Raw genomic sequence first — 11,973 nt, forward strand, 5'->3', positions numbered from 1 at the left:
TAGAGTGATCATCACAAAGATATTTGTCATGGAAAAGTCCAACCAGCAGCAGAAGCAGGTGCAAGTCATCAAATCAAATTTGATGACTTCGGAGTAAAATAAAATTCGGAGTAAAATAAATATGATAAAACCATGTCTAAATATCATAAAATAAAATAAAATATTTTATTTAAACTCCAAAGAAGATACAAGTGAAGTGCAAATGAAAGTATCACCATTAAATGTTCTAATTAATTTCAAAACTGCTCCAACAGGTGCTTTTATGAACAGTGTGTAGTGTGTAGGGGGTGCCATCACTTTCTTGATCATTTTTTCTTTTCAGAAACTACTGCTACTGCCACCATACTGGGCTCATGTATTAGAACTGAGGGTCTCACGGCCCAGAGGTGTGAAACAAAGAACTTCTAGCAGCCCTCTAGGGGGCGCTCGCGGCCCAACCATGGGCCCCGGCCCTGTGGTTGAGAACCCCTGGTGTACATGACAGGACCGTTAGCATTGTTAGCATCGTTAGCAGCCATGCTAACAACTCTGAGGACGTCATTTCTTCTTACAACCCAAGAACATGGCTCCAAGCTTCTGAAACCAAAACCCTGCCTCGCTCGCTGACATCACAGCGATTCCGGCTGAGTAATGTTGACTCATCGAAACATAACTAGTTGGTCCTCTAGGCATTTACTGCAGCTCAGGCCAGTGCATGCCAGCCACACCGGGCGGAAGGCAGGGGACCCCCCCGTTCCCACAAGAACGGTCATCGTGAGTGAGGAGGAACCTGCACAGGTCATGTGACTCGTGCCAGCCCTGACGTCCTCGCAGAGACGCTGGGATCTGAAGTCACTCACATTCCCAGACGAGAATCGAGCCTGTGTCCCTCAGGGCTGGCCACCGTCCAGCGCTCCCCTCGCACCGCGGCCTTGGCTTTGGGTGTGCCGTCGCTCGCACGGGACGCCACAGAATAGCCTATTGTTGAGTGGGAACGAAGCCAGCCAGAGGGGGGAGAAATGAACTTTTAACGAGAGAGAGAGAGCGAGAGAGAGAGAAAGAGAAAGAGAGAGAGAGAGACTCCTGCAAGAGGCCGGCATCACTCTGTGCTGTGGGCAGGAAAGGTTCACACCACAGTGCCCGAAAGGAGGATGTGACGGGCAACTGAAGCTCAGATCCCAACCAATAGTGAGAACAAAGACCCATGGAGTTGGACGGCAGGTCTGCCTAGGCTCCTGGATCTGGAGCGTCCACAGAAGAAAGAGCGTGGCCTACAGTTGGGTTGTCCACCACGACCGGGACCAAGTCCAGCTGGTCAGTGGCGTCCCCCACGTCCCATGATGCAACAGTGGAATCTTCAAAATAAATGGGATCATGAGAAAATATGACAAAATCAAGTTTTCGTTTGAGAAGAATGACGATACGCGAAGAAGAAGAATTGCAGTGAACAAAGCTGGGAGCAGGGATCTAAAACGGCCTGGGATGTGACGTGAAAACGCAACAAAAGAGAAAAGGCGCGGAGACGTAATTCCTCAGTAAACCACTGCTGCACGAAACAAAGGTCGCTGCACGTGCTTCTGCAGCAGTTTTCATCTGTCCCCTTCAAAATCACATCTGAATTTACCAAAGTATTCTACTTGGATCAAGGTGCCTCTGTGGTCCAACTGGTGATGCAGTGTTCGAACACGCTCCTGCGCTGAAGCATCTGACGTCACAGAGGCACTGCCACCAGCAGCTCCATGCCTGCACATTCCTCGGGTAAAGGGCAGGTTCCGGGCCGGAGCGAGTGACCGACGCCAGCACTTGTGCAGACTTGGATCCAGAGGTCTTCTCCTCGCCTCCCGCAGCCATGAAAGATGCCCTTTCTGTGAAATGCCAAGCGCATTCCGCCGCCAAACAAAGACCCGCCCGCAGCACAGCTGCACAAGGCCTCGGGATCAAGACGCTTCCAGAGGCGATTGATCTCCTCCAACATGTCATAGTGAAGCTGTGCCTGGGCTGCACAAGTCAGAGCAGTGAGTCAGAAGCTCTCAGAGGGACGGCAGGAGCCCGGACCTCGCAGATCTTCTCACAGCTGCTTCAGAACATAAAGTGTGTTTACTCTGGGTCGCGGCTCGTTCAGGGCCAGACTTGTAGGAAGCACTGCTGTGGGGGAGAACCACACGACATGATGGGAAGAAAACACTGAAGCAACAAGGACAAGACGAAGGTCAGAGATGAATGACATGAACCCTGTCACTGGATTCTCTTGCCTTCGTTTGAAGACCCAGGTCTGGCTGTAAAGATGTGACGATCTTCGGTTCCACTCGCATCCCTCCATGATTCCTCTGATGGGAAAGGAAACACTGTGCCCATCACAGGAATGTCGTGTCATGATACAAACAACTGCAGGGAAACAAGCCAAACAAGGGCGACTAAACCTCGACATTTCAAATGGTAATGATTAAACCAGTCCCTGAACATCCTCCAGCTGAGGGCCACATCAATACAGGCCCGGGCCACATGTGGCCTCCAGGCCGCGCATTGACCGGGTCAGGTCTACTGGACCAACCCAGCTACCTGGGGCAAGAGGCAGGAGGAATCCAGGACAGGTGGGTCATCAAAAATCTCTGCAGGAGTGAGGCCAGTGGGAGGAAACCCCAGTGCTCAAGGAGGAGGCAGCCAGAGATCCACACCAAAGCTTCCCGCAGCTCAGGTGACTGAGTGCAGTCAGGACTCGGAGGAGCCGGAGACGCCACTCAAGTCACTTAACTGAGTAGCGCGGCGAGTCTGTGTGCAACGCTCCATCCCGGCCAGAGGGGGCGCACAAACACCAGCTGCTGCCCAAAACTGACCCGCCTTCCCTCTGCGTTGCTAACGGTTCCAATACTGAGGACACGCCGGGAGAGGAACACCGGTGCTCAGACCAGGAGTCGACTAGGAGGGAGACCTGGTCTCAGCTGAGGAGGAGCCTCGGGGTGATGAAGAACCACGGCCTCCAACAGGATTCCAACTCACCTCTGGCTCCCAAAAACTCGCATGATCGGTGAGAAGACCCGGTGGGTCGAGTGACGAGCGGTTGGACAGCGCCCTCCAGCGTCACACACGCGCACCGCAGCTACCAGTCTGCTCTAGAGGCCGCAGATGCGGAGCTGCTTTGTCAGCTGATGTTTAAACCTGCGTGTGTCAGTCAGGAGACCAGAGCAAGTCACGCAGGCCTGCTTCACTCTTTATTACTGTACAGGCAGTGCTCTCACACACCAGGTTTGCAGAGCTTCCACTGGGACCTCCAAAGCAGCTCTTAGAGTTCCAGCTCTATTTTAACGTCCATTTTGGTTTGGAAAGGCTCCAGCAGGGGGCGCACTTCCTCGGCCAGGAACCTGACCACCTGTCCAACACCACAGATATCAGGGATCAAGAAGGTGAGCGGGGCTCCTGATCAGTCTGAGGTAAGGGCCTACCTGCTGAGGGGCTCGGCCAATGAAGGTCTTGGGGTCCAGAAGGGAGTCCAACTGGTCCAGAATGGGGGCAAAGTAAGGGTCTGCCTGGACCCTGGCCAGCAGGTCGTTGTCACCTCCTTCCTGTTTGACGACGGCCGCCGCCTCCTGCGATAGAACCCTGATCTTCTCGTGGCAGTCCTGAGCAGAAGACAGACCTTCAGTGCTTCTGACACTCGGCCGAGGCCGAGCCAGAACCTGTGCTGCGTACCTGTCTGTTGCCGCCTGCCTTCACCATGGCCATGATGATGTTCTCCGTGGCCATGAAGGGCAGCTCGTGACGGATGTGGCGCTCAATCACTCTGGGGTAGACCACCAGGCCCTCCGAGATGTTCTGCAGCGTGCTGAGGATGATGTCGGCGGTGAGGAAGGACTCAGGCAGGGAGATCCTCCTGCAGCACACACACACACGTCTGAGCCCGCCCACAGGCTCCGAGAACAAGCAGGTGCTGACCGGTTGGCGCTGTCGTCCAGCGTCCTCTCCAGCCACTGCACCGACGCTGTGTTCAGAGGGTCGGACATCAGCGCCATCAGGTGGCGAGCCAGGCTGCAGCAGCGCTCCGACCGCATGGGGTTCCTCTTGTAGGGCATGGCACTGGAACCTGAGGGGACCAAAGCTGAGCTCCAGGCAGGAGACAGACCCGTGACAGAAGGTGACTCTACCGATCTGCTCCTTCTCAAACGGCTCCTCCATCTCCTTCAGGTTGGCCAGCAGACGGATGTCGCTGCAGATCTGCAGAGACAAGCAGTGGTGAAGTTCTACCAGTGACCACTAGAGGGCGACATGGCCGGAGGAGCGCACCTTGTGTATGGTTGCTGCGAGACTGGCCAGAGTGGACAGACAGTCGATGTCCACCTTGCGGCTGTAGGTCTGTCCGGTCACGAGGTAGGCTCTGTGGGTCAGAGCCCAGAGGTGAAGACCCTCTCTGAGGACTGCGGGGACACGGCTTTGCTACGATGTCGTCACCTGTACTACAGTTTCGTTACCCAATATCTGGTCACTTCAGAAGAGAGCGGGGCAAAGGGCGGCCCCAGCACCAGGTGATGCCTTCATGAGTCAAACCACGGAACTGACCACACAGAACATTTCAAACGTCTGTTTTGAGACGTCTGGTTCATTGTGTTCATCTTTCCCTACTGCTGTTTCATTGAGTGCATTAGCAAGTCTCACCCGTCCCACACTGAAGACTCATATTTATCTCCACCTCACTAAATCTCCCTAAACAGACACTCAGTAAAGCACATTCAATAAAAACCACTCGTATTTACCAGGCTTGATCCTTTTCCCACAGTTTGTCCTCGCTGCTTCAGTATTTCTTAACTTTCCCGTCACAAGCAGGACGTCTGAAGCAGGAGAGCCGGCCCGTGCGTCAGCTCAGCTGTTTAAATGAGTCCTTTCTCCCACTGTGACCTTCGCTACAGACAGCGATGCCCGACAAAGGAACCTGAGGCACGGCGACACTTACTTCTTAAATCCAGCCATCTCGGTGACCAGCCGGTCCAGCTCCTCCACCTGCAACAGCAACAAGAGTGAGCGCTCCTGCCCCAGGATGGGGCACTAGACTCGGGTCCACCTTGTCGTGGTCGCCCTGGAACAGCTGCAGAAAGCTGGCCTGAGTGCCCGTCGTCCCTTTGACGCCCCGGAAGCGCAGGTCACTGCGAGCTCGCTGCATGTTCCGCATGTCCATGGCCAGGTCCTGCAGCCACAGACAGGTCCTCTTGCCCACCGTGGTGAGCTGGGCCGGTCTGGGGAAGGACGTAGCGGCACGTCAGGACAGCAGCCCGCATGACAGTGAGAGTGAGAGGACACTCACTGGTAGTGTGTGAAGCCCAGCGTGGGCAGGGCGGCGTGCTTCTCCGCGAAGCTGGCCAGCCGGTCCATCACCCTGGCTAGCTGCAATGAAGTACAGGAAGTGTCATCCAGGTGTTCACAGTCATCCCTCAGCCCTGCAGTTACTGCTGCTACATGGGAGCGGAGCAGCGAGACGGAAGGAGGCCAGCGGCCGTGACAGCTGATGCCAGCGGCACAGACAACACAGCACCACCCATTCCATCCATGAGTGAGTGAGTGGGAGCGCAGCAGCTGAGCCCACCTTCGGCAGCAGGATGTCGAAGCCGTCCCGCAGCACGATCAGGTCCTGAGGACGACACAGAGTCAGACACGTGTCTCATCCGGGCCTGGACAGAAGAGCTGCCTCACAGTGTTGTCGCCCACGTAGCAGGACGTTGCCCCCAGGTGGATGATGGGCGCTGCCGCAGGGCAGATGTGGGAGAAGGTGTGCACATGAGCCATGACGTCATGGCGGAGCTTGCGCTCCTCTTCGGCCGCCATGGTGAAGTTGATGTCCTCCGCGTGCTTCTCCATCTCCTGGATCTGCGCCTCGGTGATGGGCAGGCCGAGAGTCTGGGCGAGCGACAACCACAAGCATCATCGCATTCACTCGCTCACCTCCGGGGCCTCACGAGCACGCAGCAGGGGTCAGAGGTCAACGACAGCTGACTCAATTAGCAGCCCTGTGACACTCACGGGACAGTCAGACGAGTCTCACAGGACCCAGCAGTTGGGTCATGTGACCACCAGGGAGACAGACACTCTTCTCTCAAGCAACAGCAAAGTTGATCATCGAACCAGCAACTCTGGTCACATGAACTGGAATTTAGTGAAGCAGCTCTGACAGGAAGTGTGGACTTCACTCCAGCAGCAGCTGAACCACCTTTGGATGGGATCCAAGATGGAGGAGATACAGGTTCAGCACAGCATCTCAAGCCTTGAGCTTGTGAAACACCCGTGAATAATATCAGGGAGCGTTGAACTCGTTCCAAAGTCAGATTCATAACCTCAAGCCAATTTAGGCTCAGACCAATGAGGCGCCGCCGAACCTGCACAAAACACAGGACGGTGGAGGAACTTCCGCGTAAAGAAAAAGCTGGTTACGATTTATCAACATTGTCGTTCAACTGAGCAGATCCCGATCTGCACTTGACAGAGGATTGAAAGTGGCGTACGTGCGTGCGTGCGTGCGCGCGCGCGCGTGTGTGTGTGTGTGTGTGTGTTCATTCTGAGCGCGACCCTTCAGCGGTCCCGTCTTGCGTAACACCGGAGGTCTCGGGGGTCCAGAGCACGAGAGTGACGCGTCTATATTTGGAGCTCTGGGACTCAGCACAAGCTCTTAGCACGTGGGCGCATGAAACAAGCGGGGCTCGCACCTTCTCAGCCTTGGCCAGGTAGATCCACAGCTTCCTCCAGGTGCTGAACTTCTTCCGGTCGCTGAAGTTGAACGCCATTTCCTTGCTGGCGTAGCGGGACACCAGCGGGGAGCGGTAGCTCATGAACTCGTCGGCCATGGCTTCGATCGGGAACAAGACTTGTGGGCGACACGCACTTCTGCCGTGACTTTCAGCTCACACACTTCTCTTCTTTGTGGCGGCGGGACAGTGACGCTGAAGCGCATCACCGCCCCCTACTGGACGGGGGTCTGCTCCGTCTTTCCATTCTGCCTTGCGGTTTTTTCAACATTATTAAATCCATTAATTTAGGAATTGACGAATCCGTTGACACAGGTTAGAGAAGACCCTCGCAACCTCGCTCACCCTCTTCGTTTACAGGTGTCAGCGCTGCTCTCTTCGCCTCAAAAGTCATGTTTGATGTGAGCCCCGCCTTTTAATCTCCAATATTTATACTCTTCCTTGCACCGTTCTTTGAATGGGCCCGGTCGTCATCAGGTCCTCTTTAGTGCGTGTTCGCTCCCTGACTATAACTATTGGAAATACCTTCACGTGTAGGACATTTCTTGCAGGTCTGTGAACCGAAACTTCGTAATATCATCTTGGCAGTTAAAGTTGGGCTCATAAACTTATAACCCATGTATCATAGATTTGAATACATCAAACCAAAATTCACGGTTCGGATTAGGTAAATTATACTGCTCTGACAAGATAAACAGGAAATGAAAAGCAAACAATCGTCACTTTTTTTTTTCTTTCGATTTGAGACTGACCTGTAGCTCAGTCATCCGTCCACAAGATGGTGCTATACAGCACCCGTCAGCGCCGTTCCCCTTAAAGAATAAAAACATGTCCGAAAATTAGATTTGTTACAAATTGTTCGAGTCGCCTCTCGTAGTTTCATCGACCGGACGGCCACCCGACTCCTCGCTTGTGTCGGAACCGGTCGAGTGAGACTCGTATTGACACGTTCTTGGGTCGTCGTTGGTGTTGGAGGTCGGAGTAGATCATCACTGCGTCTTGGGTCATTCCGCTCTCACACGCAGGTGAGTGGACTTGTGAGGCTCGTTACTATTAATAGCGAGCCGTGTGTTATGTAATGCGTGGTTCGTGTTGAATATTTAATGTGCTCACGGTCGTGATTTGTCCCTGCAGGAGGTGGCCAGTGTGTTGGATGCAGCAGCTGGGGGACCCATCCAGCTGTGAGCAGAGCTCCCTCTCTTCCTCCTCCTCTCCCTGCTCTCCTCCTCCCAGTCTCTCCATCCTTCCCTCTGACTGCAGTCTGCCTCCACTGCTGCTGCTGCTGCTGTGGCAGAGCGAGTGGGAGGAACTGTTTCTCTGTTTTGCTTCAAAAAAATGAGGAGACGTCTTCCTGTAGCTGCAGCTGCTGCAGGGCTGGATTTGGCTGCGACTCTCCTGCATTGCACAATCCTTCGCTCCTGCTCAGAGAGATACGGCGGAGAAGAGGAAGAGAGCGGGGCGACGGCAGACTAAAGGGGAGCAGGAGATATTTGGACGCGAGCAGATGGAGACGCAGGCAGAAGGAAGTGGAGGCAGAGCCAGTTGCACTGCCGCAGAATGAGCTGGACGGAGAGAGCCAGCTGCCAACCCTTCACTCGCCACGCCAGCTGCGTCCTCGCCACCCCCTCTCTCTGAGCAGGACACGGAAGCCACCACAGTGGAGCCCAGGAGGAGAAGAAGGAGGGTGGCTGAGGAGGAGGAAGCCAGAGGTTCCACGCTCAAGATGGCTGCTGTGTCCTCTGGCTCTGACACTGGTGAGTCCTGCCAACACATGCAGCGGCACCGCCGCGCTCGCTGTCCCCACACACTGTTGCTTGTCAACTTCCTGTGCTGAGCAGCGGAGGCAAGCCACTTCCTCTTCTCCTGGCTGAGAATCCCGCGAGCACACAGCTGCTCTCACGAGGGGGACGTGGCCTTCTGCCTGCAGGGAAACCAAGGTGCTCCCTCTCTGACCTGAGGTGCCTGAGCTCAGGTCAGAAGGGGGGCGCCGTGACATGGCAGGTCAAGTCGCTGTGATGACCTGAGGTGAGAGCATGGAGGCCTGGATCATGTGAGCAACGCAAAACAACCTCAGCTGTGGAGGGTCTGATGATGATGACGGTGATGATGACGGTGATGATGGTGTATTCCTCTCCAAACACATGGAGGAGTGACTGGATGGCTGTGAGTCATTTGGTGTCTGACTAAGCTTGTCATTCAACAGGCGACCAGAGGGGGCGCCACCCCCCTGAGCGAAGGCTGCTCATTCTCGGGGGGCCCAAGTCAGGGAAGACCTCCACCGCCAACAGCATCCTGGGGGACGAGGTCTTCGATGCCGGCGCCGAGACCACGCACAGCAATGTGGGTCAGACGGAGATCTACGGGCGGCGGGTCACCGTTGTGGACACCCCACCTTGGAGCATCCCCTGTGACCCGGAGGAGGACACGGAAGAAGAGCCCAACGACCACAGCGGCGCAGAAGGCGAGCACCCGCCGCGGCCCCCACCCAGCCTGGACAGCGAGGGACCCTGCATGGGAGCCATCCTGTGCCCCCCCGGGCCGCACGCCATCCTGCTGGTAGTGTCCGTGACCCAGCCCTTCACAGACACCCACAGGAGGGCAGCTGAGGAGCAGCTGGGGGCGTTGGGCGGGGGCACCTGGAGGTACTCCATGGTGCTCTTCACTGGGGTGGACAAGCTCCAGAAAGGTGTCTTCATCGAGGAGCATATCGCCAACACGGGGGAGGCCCTGCAGTGGCTGGTGGAGCGGTGTGGCAGCAGGTGAGGGCCTCAGCTGAGGTGGGGGGCAGGGGTGACGGACCCTCCCCCTTCACCTGACCATGTCCACATTATGGTCCTGCAGGTACCACGCTTTCGACAACACGCACAGGGACACAGAGGACAACACTCAGGTGCCCGAGCTGATGGAGAAGGTGGAGGAGCTGATCACTGACAACCAAGGTGCGTGGCTCTGCAACTGCTCTGTGTGGCCTCGCTGACGGCCTCTTGCTCTGGCGCCCACAGGCTGGTACTTTGAGGTGAACGAGCTGATCCTGCTGGAGGAGGAGCAGGCCAGGAGGGCTCTGGAGGAGGAGAGGATGAGGATGGAGGAGCACGCCCGGCAGAGGGAGCAGATGATTGGAGGGCCCCCGAGAGGTGAGCACCTGCTCCTCTGCTGGGCTGGGCCGAGGGTGTGAGACTCAGACTCAGAGCCATGTGCCCTCTGCTCTCTGTCTGCTGCAGAGCTCAGGCTCCTGCTGCTGGGCTGGAAGGGTGTCGGCAAGAGCTCAGTGGGAAACGCCATTCTGGGCCGCCGATACTTCGAGTCGGGCCAGGAGACCGACCTTTGCCTGAGGAGGCAGGCTCTGGTGTCGGGCCGCCGGGTCACCATCGTGGACACCCCTGGCTGGGACTGGTTCTCGGTGCGGCGGACACCTAAGCGGATCCGGCAGGAGTCACAGCGCGGCGCCGCTCTCCTGCGCCCCGGGCCCCACACGCTGCTGCTGGTCCTGCCTGTGGTGTCGTCGCTCACCGCCCGGAAGCGGCGGACGCTCCTGGCTCACATCGAGACGCTGTTCGGCGACGGTGCCTGTCTCCACACCATGGTCCTGTTTAGCTGCGGGGACTGGCTGGGGCGCACCCCCATCGAGGAGCACATCCTGAGAGGGGGGCGGGAGCTGCAGCGGCTGCTGGAGTACTGTGGGAACTACTACCACGTGCTGGACAGCAAGACCCCCGGCAAAGACAGGAGCGTCTCCCAGCTGCTGGACCGCATCGAGGAGATGATCCGGGAGAACGGAGACAAGGCCTTCCTGCCCATCCAGACTGAGTGGCGTGAGTATCCTGACACGAGCTGGTGACTGAAGCTGAGGCACCAGATCCTGGAGGGCCTGGATATACCTGAGCCTGACGCGTGTGTGTGTGTGCTCCGCAGTGAGCGAGGAGAGCTCGTACTCCTCGGACAACACGGAGCCCGAGGACGACTGCCGAGGCTGCCAGCTCCAGTGACCCTCTGAAGCTCCGCCCCCTGCAGCCACAGCTTGGATCCCCGCTCCTGTTGAGCTCCTCTGATGTCAGAACTGACTGGTCCACTCGGCACTTTTTAAAGACTCAAACTGAGATTTCTGCTTCTGACGGCGTCAACAGTTTGTCGTCAACTGGTCACATGTTCAGGGGGTGTGGTCACATGACCACCCTGGCAACTGGTGAATAACATTTAGAGATGGGACTGTTGCCACGGTGACAGCTTTGTTTCAGTTGGACAGAAAAAGGCAGAGTCTGCAGTCCGACACCACCACCTTTCCAGCCCGGAAGTCTAGTTTTTCAGACCAGTGTGTGTCTCCAGTGCCAGCCCTGTTCTGGCTGGTGGGTCAGACGAGTCCAGACCGGTGACCAGTTCACGACACACACCTGCAGCGTCACCTGTGCTGCCACTTCCTGCTCCTCCTGTGCTAATGTAACCAGTGTTGTGTGCTAAGGGCCGCCTGGTCGATCAGTGTAGTCACCATTAGTCGCAGTCGTGTTGCGGGTGCCGGTCCCGTCGTGCTTCTCTTGACAAGGTAGATTCAGCCATGTGCCTCAGCATCAAAGCGTGAGCGAGAGTGGGGGCGTGGCCCTACGGCGGGACCGCGTCCAGCTTCTGCATGCTCCAGATCAACCACACGACCTCACCTGCTCATTCAGGGCACAGCAACAGGGACCTTTCTTCGCGTACTGGAGGCACGGAACCGCTCCACATGCACACGACCCAGTGCCTGTCGCGCTCCTCACCTCGCGGGTCACATGACCCCACAATCGGCGCTGGGCCGAGTGTGACAGTGGCTGAAAGCCGGGACCACCTCATGACGGGCCCACGGCCGTCCTCTTCTTTCTTCGCCATTTAATGACGTCACTTGAGTGGAAACTGATGGTCCTGTCTGTGTTGAAAACCAAGCCGGGACAGCGGCGCCCTACGAGCTTCACTTCACGAGAGGATGGCACTTACTCTATGGTCCCGACCACTGCCGTGCTGTCGGCTTCATCTGGCGATGTAGACCGCGGCTGCCGGCGCGACACGCATGACTCCTCAGTTTGACATGAGGCTGTTCCCAGCGTTTGTTGGACTCCACGTGGTTCAGTTGTTAGCAATGTGCAACCTGAGTTTACTGTAAAGTGACGTGACTTCATGTGTGCTCCTCTTGTGGCATCACAATAAAGACGTGGGTGTGTTCTGCGTCGCCATCTTCTTCCTTCTGAAGAGCAGCTGCAGTACCGCGCTGTCACCACTACAGGGCAGAATTGCGCCACATAAATCA

The 11,973-nt window shown here is 56.6% G+C and overlaps 2 protein-coding genes across 4 annotated transcripts; one reads left to right on the forward strand and one right to left on the reverse strand.

The window, feature by feature from the left end:
* Positions 1-381: 381 nt before the first annotated feature.
* adsl (adenylosuccinate lyase) lies at positions 382-7,104 on the reverse strand. 3 transcript variants are annotated; one of them, XR_008413238.1, is made up of 14 exons: positions 6,663-7,104; positions 5,656-5,859; positions 5,549-5,593; positions 5,270-5,349; positions 5,030-5,201; positions 4,922-4,968; positions 4,258-4,348; positions 4,119-4,188; positions 3,910-4,057; positions 3,667-3,847; positions 3,420-3,596; positions 3,220-3,346; positions 2,977-3,135; positions 382-2,306 (listed from the first exon to the last, which is right to left on the reverse strand). XR_008413238.1 is itself a non-coding variant. In XM_053852219.1 (13 exons), exons 1-12 carry the CDS (start codon positions 6,798-6,800, stop codon positions 3,260-3,262), a joined length of 1,440 nt encoding a protein of 479 aa, XP_053708194.1. In that variant the 5' UTR covers positions 6,801-7,104; the 3' UTR covers positions 2,975-3,135; positions 3,220-3,259. The 3 variants fall into 3 exon arrangements, 2 of the variants coding, with proteins under 2 accessions (XP_053708194.1, XP_053708193.1); XM_053852219.1 differs by lacking the exon at positions 382-2,306 and having other exon boundaries at positions 2,975-3,135; XM_053852218.1 differs by lacking the exons at positions 382-2,306; positions 2,977-3,135 and having other exon boundaries at positions 3,180-3,346.
* Positions 7,105-7,134: 30 nt separating this feature from the next.
* On the forward strand, positions 7,135-11,876 carry si:dkey-110g7.8 (GTPase IMAP family member 8). The gene is made up of 7 exons (XM_053852217.1): positions 7,135-7,726; positions 7,836-8,455; positions 8,905-9,460; positions 9,543-9,640; positions 9,704-9,835; positions 9,923-10,513; positions 10,614-11,876. The coding sequence occupies exons 2-7, from the start codon at positions 8,425-8,427 to the stop codon at positions 10,685-10,687; spliced, it is 1,482 nt and encodes a 493-aa protein (XP_053708192.1). The 5' UTR covers positions 7,135-7,726; positions 7,836-8,424; the 3' UTR covers positions 10,688-11,876.
* The last annotated feature ends 97 nt before the right edge of the window (positions 11,877-11,973 follow it).

Source organism: Synchiropus splendidus, chromosome 19, assembly GCF_027744825.2.
Source record: "Synchiropus splendidus isolate RoL2022-P1 chromosome 19, RoL_Sspl_1.0, whole genome shotgun sequence".
Taxonomy (NCBI): Eukaryota; Metazoa; Chordata; class Actinopteri; order Syngnathiformes; family Callionymidae; genus Synchiropus; species Synchiropus splendidus.